The following is a 17,340-nucleotide window of genomic DNA, read 5'->3' as shown; positions in this document are numbered from 1 at the left end:
TTTATTTAATTAAGAACAGTTTGGGCTTCCATATTAAAATAGATGTTTTAATTATGAATTAAAACTTTTAGCAACATCCATCCGCAACATAATTTCAACTCTGAAGTCCACTGTCAATGCTTCTTTTTCAATGTGTGAAATGTATCACCCTTTCCCAACGGGGGCGCTCTTCTTCAAGAGTACTAGAATCTCTCACATCCTCCTAACGTAGAAGAGGAAGAGCAAGATGGCGGAGCGAGGCTACAGTTTCTCCCTGACCACATTTAGGTATATTTTCTTAAAATTATGATAGAAGTCGGGGGAAAATCCCTCTGTTATAATGTGCAGACTGTTATTAAGTATTATCCTTTAATCGTTTTTTTTAAACCTAAGTTTTCTCGTACAGACAGTGTTGCTTTCGAAGTTGCTGTAGTTGGTGCACTGTCATCGCCTGCTAATGAATCGGCTAATTTCGATTGTGTTAGCAAAGCGGCTAGTGGCTGTTGAAAACAGAAAAATCCCTGCTGGTAATTAGTTATTTTCGAAGTTACACCTTTAAAGTACAATTAAAGATAGTTATCGTGAATTTAGAATGTTATTATAATGCCTTTTACTGAGTTGAGTTAATCGTCTTTATTTTTACTTTCTGTTTCGCCCCAGCCAAATAATATGGATGTATTTACTCAGTGTTTGTTTTAGATTTGACTTTTGTTCCCCACACTTCCAGCACCAATATCACTCTGTGTTTCCTTCTGCAGTCCGTCTGGTAAACTGGTCCAGATTGAGTATGCCCTGGCAGCTGTAGCAGCTGGAGCTCCTTCAGTTGGCATCAAAGGTACGGCATATATATACTGGAATAATGATTATGAGGAAACATTCTTAACTGAATGAATATATGCCCGCTCAAGGATACTGGTTACAGGGTATTTTTGAAAATTCAACTTTAAAAATTAAACGTTTTTCAAGACAGATGCTCTCATCAAACATTAAATACTAACTATGATCAAACGGAGGTCTTCTCAACACTAACCAAATATTTAAAGTTGCAATTCATTCCAAACAGTACAGGTATTTTTTACACAAAATAATTCCAATAAGACATGAATTTTTATTATCATTTGCTAAAATAAAATGAATTAACTTTTTAAAGTAGAAAGTTTCTTTTTTTTTCTTTTTTAATTGATTTATTGTTTTTTTAAAAGGGGCAGACAAAATAAGTTTTTCTTCTTTCTGTCCCCTTTTCATTTTTTTCCCTTTATATCATGCTTGAGCTTACAACTCAAGTTTATGTTGTATGTTTTTTAATGAATAAAAATGAAATAAAAATAAAAAAAAAATAAATAAAAAAAAGTTTAATTTCCCCCCAAAATAATTTTGTATTTGAGTTTTAACATATTTGCACTTATTTATTTGTTTGTATTGTACTTTGGGAACAGTTAAAGTTATTTGCTTGTATATTATAAAGTAGGAATGTGTGATCCAAAACTTGAGGTTAACATTTAATTGTTTGACAATTTCCAATTAACTATGTCTTAATCTTTTTTCTCTGATTCCCATTAAAGCAACCATATTGAGCTAAGGGATTTGTAGAATGTTTTTGTTGCTGCTTCTAATACTTTTAGCTGCCATATATAGATGGATAGAATGACACAATCTTATTAAAACCCTACATCTACTAGAGAAAAATCATGCATCACAAAACTGACAATTACTTTTTGTTTCAGCTTCCAATGGAGTCGTTCTGGCAACAGAGAAAAAGCAGAAGTCTATTCTGTATGATGAACAAAGTGTGCATAAAGTGGAGCCCATCACGAAGCACATAGGCATGGTCTACAGTGGTATGGGCCCTGACTACAGGTGGGTTGCTTTGTCTAAATTTAGACCCATTTTTTACCTTTTTTTTTCCCACTGAATGCAAACAATACTGTATCATGACCAGCTGCTTCCAGCCACTTATTAGTAAAAAGAAAATTAGATAAATTCAAAGCATTGCATATAAAGAAAATCTGTATATTTTTTATATATTTTCTCTTTATGTTCTCTTTTTTTTTATTATTACATTTCAAATGTAAATACATGCTTTTCTCTCTGTATGTGCCTGTGTCACTCTCTGTTAACACTAAACTCTTGTACCAGCAAAATATAGTAACACGGTTTTAACCTGGCAGGGTTTTGGTTCGGCGTGCTCGGAAGCTGGCGCAGCAGTACTACTTGGTGTATCAGGAGCCAATTCCCACAGGACAACTTGTGCAGAGAGTGGCCTCTGTAATGCAGGAGTACACACAGTCTGGGTAGGTATACCATAAAGTGCAGTATTGCAGATGCTCATTAAATGCTGGGAGCTCACTGAGATTAGTTTGATATATTATGGAGATGATGTACATGTTCTTTTTTCAATTACCAATCGTTAAAATGTTGGCACTTTAATAGGATAGTGACAATTGTGAATCAATTCAAGTTTTTTTCTTCTTTCTCACCTTCCTTCTAGTGGAGTTCGTCCGTTTGGCGTCTCACTGCTGATAGCCGGATGGGACGAGGACCACCCATACCTGTTCCAGTCTGATCCCTCTGTATGTTCTTAAAAGCTTCATTTTTGTAGAAGCAGTTTACATTTTTGCTTTGCCATCTTTTAAGATGGTTTATAGTTTCCTGTCTCTTTAAACGTCATCATTCACTATGCAAACTAATCCATAATTCATGTGTGATCAACAGGGTGCATATTTTGCATGGAAAGCCACAGCCATGGGAAAGAACTACGTTAATGGAAAAACATTCCTTGAAAAAAGGTACAAGTTTATAATTATGAGCCAAACTAGAGAGTTGTGATTAATCTGGGTGGTGGTCTTAAATTTTTTATTGAGTTTTTATTCTTTTGTGTTGGTTCATCTGGTCGTTATTAGTATAATCCTGTCTAGTTGCTTTAGGTATCACAATAAGGTAAACAATTTCTCACACAGGAGTAATTTAGGATTGTATATATGTGTATATTTTCAATTAAGTCTTTGATGTGAATTCTTTTTTTTTAAAATAATTTTCTAATATTTCAAGGAGTCAATGCAGACTCTTTTTTTTTCTTAAGACAGACCTCTTACTTTTATAGGGTTTTAATTTATTGATATATTTGTTTTCCAGATATAATAATGATCTTGAGTTAGAGGATGCCATCCACACAGCCATCCTGACCCTCAAGGTACATTTATTTTAAATACCTTTTTTGTGTGTGTGCATGTTTTTTTGTTTTTTTCAGTAGAATTGTTTTTATGCACTTTTACTTTGTGTTGCAGGAGAGTTTCGAGGGTCAGATGACTGAGGAAAACATTGAGGTGGGAATCTGCAATGAGGCTGGATTCAAAAGACTCACCCCAGCAGAGGTGAAGGACTACTTGGCAGCTATTGCGTGAACACATCTCCCTGACAGAAGAGCCTTCTGCCCTCACTTCAAGACAAAGACTTGAGTGCAGTAGCCAATAATCTCATGACACATTGTTGTAGACCACTGTATTGATATGTTTTGACTTTTTTGTTGAATGATTACATAGTTAAAGGGCATCCCCTTCAAAGCATCACTATATGCAAAATAATACGTTATAAACTAGGCTCCTGCTACCTGCTGACCAGCATACAGTCTCAACAAGTAAATATCCCTGTCACACCTACCACTCTAATGTGTAATGGGACAATTGGCTACTGTGCAAAATAAAGGAATGCCGGGTCCAGATTCATAAATTTTTAAACTATCCACTTACTCTTAATTTTCTTGTTTAAATCTTGTAATTGCGACACTGCACAATTTATTTAACAAAGACTTGCATTGTGCACTAAGGTAAAGTTCTACTCAACTTATCTGTACAAGATCAAAATGCAAAATATTTCAAATTGGGCAGTTACTGCAAGGTACAACTTGAGGAGTGGATGGTCTTAAAATTTGAGAAATATCTGGCTGCCTATACAGTTTTACATGTACTTTTTTCATTAAAGAAACTATTCTTAAATTTGTATTTTCAATTCTGTTATCTGCCACTTAACCAAAATAATAAAAAAAAATGTGTTCGAAGATTGCCTCTGTTATTTAACAGTGTCCCATGGATACAATGAATGAATGTGTGAATGTGCTGCAGGAATGGGGACGCTCAAAATTAGCGCGCACTTTCGAAACGAGCGCGTTGGTTGGAACCGCATAACCGGAACACGTTGTTCAACTGCACAAATATCCCTCCGCCTATTTACTTTTGACTTATTTGCTATTGATTATACCGAAACATTTTCACCCATATTCGTTGTTTTCATTTGTTATGTAAAATAATCGAATTATGTTTACTTTAAGAACGATTGTATTGTTTTGCCAAAAGATCTATTTTTATCAGCGGCAGACTACTGCTTGTCACATTACATCCATGACGTTTATGGCGCCAGAAATCAAGGTTTTGGTGAGGAGCTGTCGCGCGTTCTGTCAGCTGGTGGATGGTTATTGTTATTTTGCTTTGGCGTTAACGAAAACACAAGACGTCGGCGAATTTCTTTACGTCGTTTGCAGTTGTATGAGGTCGAAGAGGAGTCAAAATGGTGATACTACGCAGCAGCGGCTGTGTCGGAGCGGAGTCGGTGGCAACTACTCCGAAGAGGAGGACTCTCGAGTTGGACACAAGCTCTGAGTTTCTGTCGCTGGTTCCCGGGTCACAGAAAAAGTCTACCCGGATGACCCGTTCTTTTCGGTCTTTGAATGACAGCTTTAGCAGTCCTGAAAACCCCTTGACGAATGTAAGAACAACCGTTTAAAGCTTGTATAGCTATCTAGAATAACGTTTTTGTCTGTTAGAGCAGCTATCACTGAACGCAACTGTGGGCGCTACATGCTAACAGGCTAAGCTAACTAGCATCATGTATTTGCAGCCTGTCACTGAGCTGATTCTTAGAGCTAACTCATTCTTAATGGAGCTTTCCAACTGTTTTGAGCTGGAAATGAGTCATTCTCATTAGTTGCACTGTGTGATATTATATTTACAGTTATTTAGACATAATGTTTTATTGTGCTTAATAACAAAAAGTATTTGGTTAAGACAGTTTTAAATTAGTTTGATGCTCTAGAACTCATGAAATGTTCTTTTTTAGGCTAACTAGTTGCCATAAACAGATGACATTAGGTTTTAGACCTGTTGTTGGCTTGTTATTCTTTAATAAAAGTCCATTAAAATATTTAACCCTTGTATGCATATATTTATATTTTAAAAAGACTAAAAGTTTTTGTTTTGTGGTGCAAACTGAATTCTGTATGTCACTACATCAGGGTCACACAAAACAGGAGGAGGGAACTGGTCTCCACCACTCTGGTAGAACCAGAGGACGACGAGTTAAACATGAAGTTTCTTTTTCTAACATGGGAACAAAGACCAGCTCTCCTGCAAATGAAGACAAAGTTGAAGGCTACTGTACCAGGTAAGGCAGGACATTTTATTAAAGTATACGTGTTTTCCTTCATGTCATAACAATGCAAATCAAGCTGGACTGTTTACCAGAAAGCTGAACATTCTGGTGGCAGACCCCAAAGTGAAAAAGTTTCTAGAACAATTTGTTATCCTTATTTTAGTAAAGCCAAGATCATTGAAAAGAACAGAAACTGTGAAGCTGTGTGAAAATAGCAATGGATTGTTGAACTTTTAAAGTTATTATTATTATTTTTTAAAGAAAACAAAATACTTGCATTTTTAACTTTTTGGATGTCAACAGAAAATCTTCCAGACTGCAGAGAGAAGGTAAAGCCTCCAGCGGACAGCAACAAGCAGGTAAACTATACATTTGCTCCCAAATCACGAATTGCTACAAACTCTTCAGGCAGTGAGTCGATTGTGAAGGACCCTTTATAAGAGCTTAAAGACCACTCAAATGATAACCATATTTTTAACATGTTTTTGAAGCATTTTCCTCATAATAGAAGACATTTGTAAAATAATTTAAGATTAAAACAGCATTTCTGAGGATTTCTTTAATTCAAATTGCGTTAGATCAGGAGCAGATGAAAACCCACACTTGAAAAAAGCTCAGTTTTATGACACAGCCACTGCAGACAATGTTAGTTTGAGGTGCTATAAGCTAGCAGGAGAATGTGTAAATAAGTGCTGATGGGAAATTAGCAAAGCTAACTTTGTTAACAGTCCTGCCCACAACTTAAGACAAATTCCTGCAGCTCCTACTGCTCTGCAGAAAAGATGTCTTAAAAAACAAAAGACACAGGCTTTTAAATTTTTGCTTAAAATTGCATAATTATAATTATGAACCACTGGGAACAATTTTGCAATAGAAAAAAGTAGAGTCGGACTCTAAACTATATATGCACTATTTCAGACGTTCCAGATGAAGTCCCAGTTGAGGAGTCTTCTACTCCCAAAAGGAGTCGCTTTAACCTACAGAGCAGAGATGTGGAGGAGGAAGAGGAGGAGGAGGAAGAGAGCTCTGTGCGTCGAAGCTCCCGCATCACCAGATACAAACTACATTCCCGTAACCAGTCAGTGCTCTATGACCGCCTCATTACGAAGTAAGTTCAGCATTTCCTCAGTAAAACAATAAGACTTCTGCTATTAATATTTAAAATTCAAATTTAGAGATGAACTTTTAATGAAATCTAAAAATGTATGATTTTATCTCTGTCGTTTAGCACGGCTGAAGCTGTTCTGCAGAAGATGGATGACATGCAAAAGATGAGACGTCGACTAAGAAGCAGAGACACTAAAGAAGAGGTAATCATCCCTGTATTAGGAGTCACTGGGGGTACTTGTGCCAGTCATGCAATGTGCTTGAAAACTAGCAGCTTCATCATCTTTTGCTTTGTTGCCTTCTAGAACCTGAGCGCCTATGGGAGTGGCAGAATGAGACGGTCTCTTCGGTCAAACACTCAAAGCAAAAAATCAGAGGAGAAGGAGCAAGGTTGTAATCTCTGTAACAAAACTTTTTTTTTCACAAAATACCGTGCATTCCTTTTATTACAAATTTGGCTCAATTTCTCAGTTGTTTGGTTTCTTTTTTTCCTGAAAACATTTCTTGTGTTTTATACTTTTTTCAAACTTTAACTCTCAGTTCACATTTAGATTCGGGCTATAGCATCATTCCATAAAACTTTGCGCTCAAAATTAAGAATTTATAACTTTCTTTATTTACAGGGGAAGAGGATGATGTTGAGGAGGAAGAAGATGGAGAAGGGGATGATGAAGAGGAGGAGGAAGAGGAAGAAGAAGAAGAAGATGATGGGGAGGAGGAGGAAAACCACCAACGCTATGACTTCAGACAGAGGAAAACGGTGGTTCGCTACCAGGCTCCACAGGATGGTATTTAGCAGTTATTACTTAGTAATACTCTCATAAGCAACGCATTGTTTTATAAATTATATATTTTAATTTTTTGTTTGTATAAAAACTTTGATCTAAAAAACTTTTGCAAAGTTGGATTGTTTTTTTGTGTTTGTTTCTGATTGATGACACTTTTTGGATTTTCATCAGAACCCCGAGAGCCCAGGAAACGCAGCATGTACTTTAAGGACCACTCGCCGCCGACCAGACGGAGGTTCCGGTTCAGCTCCACCGCTCCCAGGAGCCCTTACAACAGGAGGAGATCTAGCAGGTGTCTATTCTAAATAAACACATTAATATTTATGAAGATTTGTTTTGTAATCGCCTCGCATTTAACAGTGAACATTTTTGACTGCTAATACAGCAAACAAATGCTTTTTACGTATATTATTTTTTTTATTGCAAATAAGGCAATTAATAGACATGTAGTTGTTAAGAATTGTTAATAAGAAACATAGCGTGTTCAGCACCGTTAGCAGACTTTTGGTTGATTCTTACATGTTTCATCCTTACCAAAACTCCTTTTTCTGTTTGAATGTCTTCCTTTAACACTCAGGAGTAGTTCTGAGAGGTAAGATCCTAAACTGCTCTCCATTCTTACTTGAACCCTATTTTTTTATTATTATTGGGTGCTTTTCTCTATTGTTTTTGGGCAGTGGTATTTTTGTGAAGTGGTGCATGAGGGCTGCAGATTGTGGTTTAAAGTGGGGTGTTTTAAATTAGCAGTTTGATGACAGACTGTAGCATTAAAATGTCAGCTTTTACTTTATACACTTGAGTTGATCGGCAGACATTTTTTTTTGTTTTCACATTTTTTTGATTCTTAAAAGAATCAATCAAGTCAAATATATGTCATGTCATTGTATTACACTTGCACTGACAGAACTGGTTCGTTATTTATTATTATTTTTGATTGTGTGTGTTAGTATTTACTTCTTAAATTAACCCATGAGAACCCAGACCCATTTTCCTTCAAAATAAAAGTATGTGGAATATATCACATTTTTTTTCATGTTTTTTTGTTACACTGACATCACCATGGATTCTTATGGGTTAATAATTTCATTATATCGTGCAATTCCGTACTCTACTTCCACATAGATTTACATGGTGGCTTTTGTTGGCTCCTTCTGTAAAAAAAAAAAAAAAAAAAAAAATCTCACCCGTTGTCTTTTCTTTTGTTGGCATGGCAGGAGGAGACATGCCATTCACAGCAGTGACTCCACGTCTTCCTCCTCAGATGAGGAGACATTTCAGAGGCGCAGGATCAAGAGCAGGAACAGATCTGTCAACAGGTGTGTGTGTCTGCACCAACAAAAAGCTTCGTTAAACATTTTTTCATTGAACAAGTTTACAGCTTAAACGTTTGAAAACTACACTAGGACACACTCTTTACTCTGGTTGAGACCATACATATTTTAGCAGTAACAATTTAAAAAAATCAATTCTCTTTTTTGTGACACTTGAATTCCTTGTTTTATCGTATGGAAGACTGGTAAGACGTTACATCTTAACTGAAAGTGATTTTGTGTGCTATAATAATAATAAAGTATTCTGCTTTTCTTTGCCTGAAGATGTCTTCCAATGAACCTTATCAAAGAAGATTTACTGGGGATCCACAAAGACAGGATGAAAATTGGAGCAAGCCTTGCTGATGTTGACCCCATGCACATAGACAGAACAGTAAGTTACATAAAAAATAAAAAAATCCAATCGAATGTTTAAATGGATAAACCCATGCATTGACTTAAATTTGTTATTATGTTATCATCAGTTTATTGTAATTAATATAGGTTAAAAAGAACAAATATAATAAATATTTCAATCTTTCTATAGAATGTGTTCATCATAACGTTGTCTGTGATGCAGGTGCGTTTTGACAGCATCGGGGGTTTGGGCAGACACATTCTAGCGTTGAAGGAGATGGTGGTGTTTCCTCTTCTTTACCCAGAAGTCTTTGAGAGGTTCAGAATACAACCCCCCAGGTAAACACTGTTGTTTCAATACAAAATGACAAAATGTGTTGTTGTTTCTTGTAAATATTAGTGTCTCAAAATAGGAATAACTTTAGGTTTTAAATATATGTATTCAAATTTAAAGATAACATGTTCTAAAAATTTTGCCATTGTTTGAAAAAAAAGTTCAAATTTTTATTGTGCTAATTTTTATATAGTTTCTAAAAAAAAGGCTGTTTTTTTAACATACCTAAATATATTTGTGTCACAATTGCCACAAATAAATGTTAGGCTTTGTTTTGTTCTTTTGATGTGTTTTTGGTCTTTTACTTTTCTCTTTACTCTTATCTTCTTTCTGGTTTTAGGGGCTGTCTCTTTTACGGGCCTCCAGGAACTGGGAAGACTTTAGTAGCCAGAGCGCTGGCTAATGAGTGCAGTCAGGGAGAAAAGAAGGTGTCATTCTTTATGAGGAAAGGAGCCGACTGTCTGAGCAAATGGGTGGGAGAATCTGAGAGACAGTTGAGACTGCTGTTTGACCAGGTGAACTTCTGCACTTACATTATGGAGATCATTCTACTTTGAACCTCTTTATAATAGAAAATATTGACTTCTTAAACTGCTTGAACATCTGTAACACATAAGTTTAAAAGTAAATAGTGAAAAACTGTGCATCAGTTTGAATTTATCAAGTGTATTTTTTGCCACATTCATTTTAGGCCTATCAGATGCGTCCATCCATCATTTTCTTTGATGAGATCGATGGTTTGGCTCCAGTCAGGTCCAGCCGTCAGGATCAGATCCATAGGTCGGTATTACTTAATTCCTAAAGGCATAGATCCAAAGTACCATCTGGAATCTAACATAACAGCATTTCTCTTTTTTTTCTGAGAATACGTAGTAGTTACCATTTAAAATATTTTTTTCTTTTTTTTTTTTTCCATCTGCAGCTCAATTGTGTCAACCCTCCTGGCTCTTATGGATGGGTTGGACAGCAGGGGAGAAGTTGTTGTTATTGGGGCTACAAACAGACTGGACTCCATCGATCCAGCTCTCAGGAGACCTGGACGCTTCGACAGAGAGTTTCTTTTTGGCCTCCCAGACAGAGAGGTAAACATTTTGAATGATTCTTAAGAGAATACTAGTATATATATATTTTTTTAGAAATCATAGAAACACATGTTTTCTGGTTAATATATCAAGTAGCCGGAAATCTTGGGGTAAAAACAGGAATTTGTTTTATTTATTTATCCCAGTTAAGCTGAGTCAGAAACTCAAATCCATCTGAGGCATTTTTGTATCTCAACTAAAAGATGAAATTGTTATTGTTGTTATTAATGAACGAAGGCTTAGCAATCATGCCTCCTTTTACAAATTCAAAAATTTGAATCACGCTTTCCAAAAAAAGGGGGAAAATAAGTTTAAATATTTAGTTTTTATGCTTGCTATAACTTGTATCTTTTCCTTTTTGTGGTAGGCAAGAAAGGAAATTCTGAAAATCCACACCAGACAGTGGACTCCTCAACCTTCAGACACATTCCTGGAGGAACTTGCAGATAAATGTGTTGGTATGTTGTTTTATATAAGGGTGAAGCTTTGCTGCTGTTTTGCAGCATAAGATGTACATGTGAGTTTGATGAGGTGAAATTATGCATCTTTATTAGATTTCTTTTTCAGTACATCCTACAAATGTATTAAGATGATGAAGATGAAGACTGACGGTTAATGCCTTCCCACTTGTTTTTAAGGGTATTGTGGGGCCGATATAAAGGCGGTGTGTTCGGAGGCCGCTCTCTGTGCACTGCGGCGGCGCTATCCTCAGATCTACTCCTCAACACAGAAACTTCTGCTAGACGTTGACTCCATTGTCATCACTAGCAAAGACTTTGTGTTCGCCATGTCCAAAATGGTGCCAGCTGCCCAAAGGTAATGCTGAAATAATCCTACGATATGTACATTAATTTGTCTTTTTGTTGTGGCACAAGCTTATAAACAACATCAAGAACAATAGCTTTAATATGTTGTCCCCATCTTTTTTTATACATTGGTGGTTGAAGAAATTCACAAGGGGACTCCATATTGTTTTATGTGAAGCTGAAAGTCAAATGGATTTACAATTTTGCTCAAGTAACAGCTGTGGATTCTGCTAGTTCTTTAAAATCCATTTTGTCCAAGAAACATCATCTATCAGCTTTGTGAATGTTCGGTTATTGTTCCTTGTGTGGAGTCTCTCAACACTATAACTCTTGTAACTGGAGTTTAGTGATTATTTGTTTTCGTCTGTCATTCAGGGCAGTAGTGTCACCTGCCAAAGCGTTGATCCCTGCTATCCGTCCTCTGTTGGGAGCCACCCTGCAGAACATCCTGCTGATAGTCAGTAAAGTGTTCCCTCATGCTGAACAAGGTCTGAAGAGAAAGAGAGAAAGAGGTGCTGTCTATTTACTTTTATCTTTTCTTCCTATTCTACTTTCAGACATAATTATTGAAGCTAAAAATATTGTTTTGTTTTTATTATTATAATTATATTACCTTGCATAAAACTTACAATAAAGACCCAAGTAATTTTCTTCAATTACTTAAACATTGAAGCTATTTTGATAGTTTAGAAAATACATGAGTACTAATTATTTTTAAAACATGTATGCCAAATAATGCAGGCCAGGCATACTTTATGTTGTTTTTGAGATGTATGCTAGCTCATTTAAATCTGTGTCTTAATGTCTTAAAATGTTTGTAAAATTTTCTAGTAAATGTGTTTATCCAGATGGGATTTGAGCCATTTTTGTTTTTTTCTTGTTAGCAGATGAGCCCTGTGAAGGCTTTGAAGATGATTTGATGTTCAGTGAAGACGAGAGCACAGAAGCCACTACTGGAAAACTGACGACTCAATCCCAGCTTAAAATAAAAGACGCCAACGGCCTCTTAAACCTAGACAGGTTAATAATTTATTTTGATGTGTAATTGCCAAACACATTTCCAATTTTGGTCTGGTACTTTTAGCTCAAAGATCTCAGTTTTTATTTATTCCCTTTTTTCTAGGAGTGTAATCAGCCAGCCGACGTCATACCGGCCCAGACTTCTGTTGGAAGGACGACCCGGCTCGGGTCAAAGCTCCCACCTGGCCCCTGCTGTTCTGCACGCTCTGGAAAAATTCACTGTGTACACTCTGGATATGGCTGTGCTTTTTGGAGCCAGTGCATGTACACCTGAAGAAACCTGTGCTCAGGTGAATATGTGAAACTTAAACCTATGATATTTTTTCTTTTAATTATTTGCAAATATGCAAGACACAAATAACACAGAAAAAACAGGTCAAAATGTTTTATAGAACATCAGAATTTTAAAAAACTATTAATTGACTGAGTTATTGCTCCCTTCCACTATGCATGAACTTTTCATTGTCTGCAGGTTTTTGTTGAAGCCAAGCGGACTTCTCCCAGTATCTTGTACATCCCACGCATTGGACAGTGGTGGGAAACTGTAAGTCCTGCTTTAAGAGCGACCTTCTTAAGCCTCCTCAGCTCCATCCCGGCCTTCTCCCCCATTCTGCTGCTGGCTACCTGTAGTCTTCGTTACGAACAACTCAGCGTGGAGGTACACCTCTTATACATTTGAAAAGTGTATAAGTGTCAGCACATTAAATGTGTCACACTAGTGTTTTAGAAAAATAAAATATGGCTGTCGACAACTTTGATATTTATTTTTGTGCAATAATGGTGTCACTTCATTAATGTCGCACCTTTCTGTTTTCAGGTGCAAGAGTTGTTTCGAGTTGAATATGGGGAGGTTTTTCAGGTCCGAGTCCCCACTCGGCAAGAGAGGTGGAACTTCTTTGAGGATCTTATCCTTAACCAAGCGGCAAAAGCTCCGTCTTCAAAAAAGAAAGCAGGTAAGAGTACAGACTCATTCAAGTTAACTCTAATCTTAGCTTTAACGCATAAAACAATAACAGCTGTCCATTCCCCACGTTTGACAGCGCTGCGTGCTTCAGAAGTGCTTCCAGTTGCTCCCCCACCACCCCCACGTCAGCTGACTAAAGAGGAAAGTAAGAAGTTAGAGGAGCAGGAAGAAGACACCCTTCGCGAGCTTCGCCTTTTCCTGCGTGATGTCACAAACCGCCTGTCCCAGGATAAACGCTTCAAGGCCTTCACGAGGCCTGTGGATTTGGAGGAGGTGCTGGTGTAAAACCTCTTGTAGTAGAGCCATTCTCACAATTTAAGTAATCATAGAGTTGTGGTTTGAAAGCAGTTTTTCACTTGTTTTTTCCTTTTTTGTATTTAGGTTCCAGATTATGCTGAAGTGATCAAGAAGCCCATGGATCTGTCCACAGTTCTCTCCAACATAGACCTTCATCAGTATGGAACAGTGAAAGAGTATCTGGAGGACGTGGATCTCATCTGGCAGAATGCACTTGAATACAACCCAGACAAGGACCCTTCAGGTACCGTCCGCGCACACATTCATTCAAAACACAATTTCTCCCCATGGGACACTCGAAAAGGCACAGACGGCAGCACACAAATGTTGGCAAACACACTATAGGTGTTATTTGATGTGTATTGGTCATAAAATAAAATTTCAAAACACCATTACTGCTGTTTCTCTGTGGAGAAGCGGGTCAGTTTCTTCACACTTTTTAGCACTGCCAGTTAAAAGTGGGACTGATTGATTGATTATTCTTGTTTATTTTAAGTATAGATTGTGAACAAAACAGACTTTTCAAACTCATTACAGAAATAATGAAATGCATTGATTAGAAAATAAAAAACAAAGACACACTTGTGTCACATTTGATTCATTAAATATGTTAATAGCTAAAGTCAAGTACAGTTTGATTGATTGGGGGGCTATTGCGTTTATGTTGCACAAAAGTGTTTCATGTGATAATTTGGATTGTGGTATGTGCATTGTTGGAATGTTGATTCCTACAAGTTGTTAAACAATTCTGGATCAAACCTTTTGTGCTTTTTTTCAGATCGCCAGATCCGCCACCGAGCGTGTGCTCTGAAGGACACTGTCCATGCAATCATTCAAGAAGAGCTGGATGAAGACTTTGAAAAGATTTGTGATGAGATCAAAGAGTCGCGCAAAAGAAGACGTGTGTTTTTGTGTGTGTGTGTTTGTGCAAGTTATAATTGTTTTGTAACGCCACTTACTCATCTTTGGGTTTTCTTTTCATTGACCTTCCCAGGATGCTCCACTGCACAGTTTGCTCCTACCTTCTACCATGTTCTTCCCAAGCAGCCAAATGCTGCTGGTGATGCCAAAAACACCAGCGTGGTCCAGAAAAGTGACACAGTTGGATCCACAGCTGCAGTAGCTGCCAGTACAAGCTTTTCTGCTTGTTCAACTCCTAAAAATACAGGTAACCAACTTAGCTGATTGCAGAAACTTAAATATGAGTAATCTAATTTAAATGTGACTACTTCAAAAATGATTTTTTTGTGCTTTCAGTCCAGAAGAAAAGACGTCGTAAAAGCCGCTGGTCTAATGGCTACATTACAAAAAAGAAGTGTTCCATTTCTCCTCACGCCTCCAGAGATAACGGATCTGATGAGGAGGAAGAAGATGCGGATGAAGAGGATGAGCTTGATAAGGGAGAAGGTGCAGAGCTCAACAATACAAAAGAAAATGAAAAAGTTGTGGAGTCAGAACCAGAAACCTGCCCAGACAGCCATTCTGGACCAAATGCAACAGAGCAGGATAATGAGAAAGAGAGAGAAAAGAGGAATCCCATAGACTCGGATGAAAAAGAGAAATCAGAAAACCACAGCCAGAACTTGACTGAAAAAGACCAACACCAGTCGGGACAGTCTACGCATGAAAAGAAAGAGGGAGGAGACGAAAACCTTAACCTTATTCTAGAGAACACTAATGAGAATAGCTGCACAGGAACAGCAGGAGACGCTAGCATAAAAGAAACTTGTAGTCAAAATCAGCCAGAAGCTTGTGAGGAGATGACTGAAGAACAGAAGAGCAAAGGATCTGCTGAGCAGGAGTCAAAGCTGAACACTTCTGCTGAGCCAATGGAGGAGGACGGGATGGAAATCTCCACTGCAGCTTCCATGGGAGCCACAGGTTAGCTGCTAACACAGTTGCACTGTTAATAACGGTACTAGTCATTCACATTTGTCCAAATGATCAATCCTGATCTACACATTATTTTGATCTTGTAGTTAATAGCCTTCTTAAGGTTTCCTGTATTCAATTATTAACAAATTCATTCATTTACTTTTTTATCAATTAGATTTAATCAAATGTAAATCATTAAATCAATCAGGCTACTAGACTAGAGAGAAGTGGAAATGGTGCCATCAGCTGTCTCATCACTTTTTCTTTTTTATATTAATTTGTCACCAACGGCTGTTGTTTATTATTGTTAAAGTTTAAGAGTTTACAACTAATCAAAAGATCTTTCAGCAGCTCTCTTACTGTTAGTACCAACCTTATGCTTGTGTTTTTTCTCAGAGTGTAGCACGAGACGAATGACCAGGGCCCTTAAAAACAGCGTGCTCCAGCAGCAGATGATCAATGTGGATGAAGTGCTGCAGGTCCTGGATGAAGAGACGCCTCCTCTGGTTGTGGACAGAGAGAAATTAAAGGTTTGGGTTACTTTATAAAAGCATTGGGCACTAACACGCTGTGGTGCAAACCTTTTTTTTTCCAAGGAAAATTTTAAACTTCTTTTCTTTCTGTTTTTTTAGGAACTGTTGGAGAAAGTTGTGGCAAAGACAGACGACTACGAGGTCTATAAACTGGAAAAACTCTATGCTCTTCTCTGCCAGTGTATCTACAGAAACAGAAAAGCATACAACAAAACAACTCTTATTCAGGTACATTTTTTTGTCTTAAATGTTCAGATCTACTACTAATGCAAAGAAAAGTAAAAAAATATATGTTCTACGTTTTTGTAATTTGTTTTCATTTAAACAATCCAAATTCTGTCTGTTCAAATATTTTTTTTCCTTGTTTTTTTTTTCAGGAGTTGGAAAAGGAAATTCAAGACTTCAATTGACTTTTTGATGTGAAAGCCAGCCATTTTCAAATGTTATCCTCACTTCTCTTTTAATCTTTCCAAATTTAAATCACATTTCTATTTTCATAGAAATTTATGCCTGAGCTTTAGCTTACATTTTGTATTACCTCGTCTGTTTATATGCAAATAAAACAAATGGTTACTCTAAATTAATTGCAGTTTTAATCTCACTAGCCTTTGTTACATGTGAAATAGTTGACTAAATGTTTCTGTTGCTATTGCTGTTATCCAGAATACATTTTTTTTACATCGTACAGGATAAGAATTTGTAATTGCCAGCTGTTTTATACAAACTTTTCTCCAATTTTTCATTTATACTTTATAAGAATGAACTTATATTTGTTTTGTTTATCTGTATTTGTCAGTTAAATGTAATAAAAGTAGGTACTTCAAAGTGCTGTAAAAATAAAAATTACTAAGACTTATTTGTGTATTTCCAAATTGCCTGTTTATTTGTTTTGTCTTTAATTCATAGAGGGATGTGGGGACCAAAATCCATGTGTGGATCAAAGCAGATTGTCCCAGATTGCTTAATTTGAGTACTAAAAGCTGAGATAAGTCTCCCCAGATGTGTTGTGATGCTTTTGATGAGACAAGGTGGAGCAAAGAGCAGCTGAGACAGCATCATCATCCGTGGACCTGCTCTTCTTATAGGCAATCTGATGATGGACAAGATGATTAGTGATGCTTTTCCTGATGTGGGATAACCTTATCATCTCAAAGCACTTCATTACAGTGTGGGTCAGAACAGATGGGTAATTACTGAAAAGCATAACTACCGGTACTGTTTCCTTGGGAACTGGGATAATAGTAGATAGAGGTGGGGACTGCTGCCTGTTTCAGAGAGGAGTTAGTGTCTTACTGCAGTAAAAGGTAATCAACACTATTCAGAAAATATTTCCATCAAGTCTCATCAGATCATTGGATATCAGTTTCTTTATGTTAATAAAAATATGAAATATTTTTTTTTACATTAAGAGAAATTAAATGCTTTCCTGTTTTTACACAAGTGGCCTGCTTGCCAAAAAATACTATA

At 36.8% G+C, this 17,340-nt stretch overlaps 3 protein-coding genes across 5 annotated transcripts in view; 2 read left to right on the top strand and 1 right to left on the bottom strand.

Annotated features, from left to right (window-relative positions):
• The window catches only part of mrpl32 (mitochondrial ribosomal protein L32), a 10,627-nt gene extending 2,008 nt beyond the window's left edge, over positions 1-8,619 (bottom strand). Inside the window, exon 1 of the mRNA XM_024268070.2 lies at positions 8,480-8,619. Coding sequence (XP_024123838.1) covers positions 8,480-8,519 — 40 coding nt within the window. The 5' untranslated portion in view covers positions 8,520-8,619. The remainder of the gene's footprint in view (positions 1-8,479) is intronic.
• On the top strand, positions 121-4,033 carry psma2 (proteasome 20S subunit alpha 2). The gene is made up of 8 exons (XM_024268067.1): positions 121-267; positions 738-814; positions 1,704-1,836; positions 2,148-2,270; positions 2,468-2,549; positions 2,692-2,765; positions 3,112-3,169; positions 3,264-4,033. The coding sequence occupies exons 1-8, from the start codon at positions 227-229 to the stop codon at positions 3,378-3,380; spliced, it is 705 nt and encodes a 234-aa protein (XP_024123835.1). The 5' UTR covers positions 121-226; the 3' UTR covers positions 3,381-4,033.
• On the top strand, positions 4,301-16,719 carry LOC112143851 (ATPase family AAA domain containing 2). Of its 3 annotated transcripts, none has more exons than XM_024268064.2 (30): positions 4,301-4,737; positions 5,264-5,412; positions 5,704-5,759; positions 6,319-6,508; positions 6,629-6,710; positions 6,813-6,897; positions 7,131-7,295; positions 7,467-7,587; positions 7,873-7,887; positions 8,510-8,611; positions 8,891-8,999; positions 9,186-9,301; positions 9,637-9,811; positions 9,988-10,076; positions 10,219-10,378; positions 10,746-10,836; positions 11,017-11,194; positions 11,560-11,696; positions 12,069-12,204; positions 12,308-12,494; positions 12,677-12,862; positions 13,022-13,157; positions 13,245-13,441; positions 13,550-13,709; positions 14,244-14,366; positions 14,460-14,633; positions 14,723-15,346; positions 15,737-15,870; positions 15,973-16,101; positions 16,251-16,719. In XM_024268064.2, exons 1-30 carry the CDS (start codon positions 4,540-4,542, stop codon positions 16,281-16,283), a joined length of 4,437 nt encoding a protein of 1,478 aa, XP_024123832.1. In that variant the 5' UTR covers positions 4,301-4,539; the 3' UTR covers positions 16,284-16,719. The 3 variants fall into 3 exon arrangements, with proteins under 3 accessions (XP_024123832.1, XP_024123834.1, XP_024123833.1); XM_024268065.2 differs by having other exon boundaries at positions 4,302-4,737; positions 12,072-12,204; XM_024268066.2 differs by lacking the exon at positions 7,873-7,887.
• Positions 16,720-17,340: the final 621 nt, after the last annotated feature.

This window comes from Oryzias melastigma, linkage group LG16 (assembly GCF_002922805.2).
Source record: "Oryzias melastigma strain HK-1 linkage group LG16, ASM292280v2, whole genome shotgun sequence".
Lineage (NCBI taxonomy): Eukaryota > Metazoa > Chordata > Actinopteri > Beloniformes > Adrianichthyidae > Oryzias > Oryzias melastigma.
The sequence above is the reverse complement of the archived record's forward strand: the minus strand, read 5'-3'. Positions and strand labels throughout refer to the sequence as shown.

Coding starts and splice junctions, on each gene's coding strand:
- LOC112143851 (XM_024268064.2), top strand. CDS start 4,540: ATGGTGATACTACGCAGCAGCGGCTGTGTCGGAGCGGAGTCGGTGGCA. Junction 10,077..10,218: donor CGTCAGGATCAGATCCATAG/GTCGGTATTACT, acceptor TTCCATCTGCAG/CTCAATTGTGTCAACCCTCC. Junction 13,158..13,244: donor GTCTTCAAAAAAGAAAGCAG/GTAAGAGTACAG, acceptor CACGTTTGACAG/CGCTGCGTGCTTCAGAAGTG.
- psma2 (XM_024268067.1), top strand. CDS start 227: ATGGCGGAGCGAGGCTACAGTTTCTCCCTGACCACATTTAG. Junction 815..1,703: donor TCCTTCAGTTGGCATCAAAG/GTACGGCATATA, acceptor TTTTTGTTTCAG/CTTCCAATGGAGTCGTTCTG. Junction 3,170..3,263: donor CAGCCATCCTGACCCTCAAG/GTACATTTATTT, acceptor TTTGTGTTGCAG/GAGAGTTTCGAGGGTCAGAT.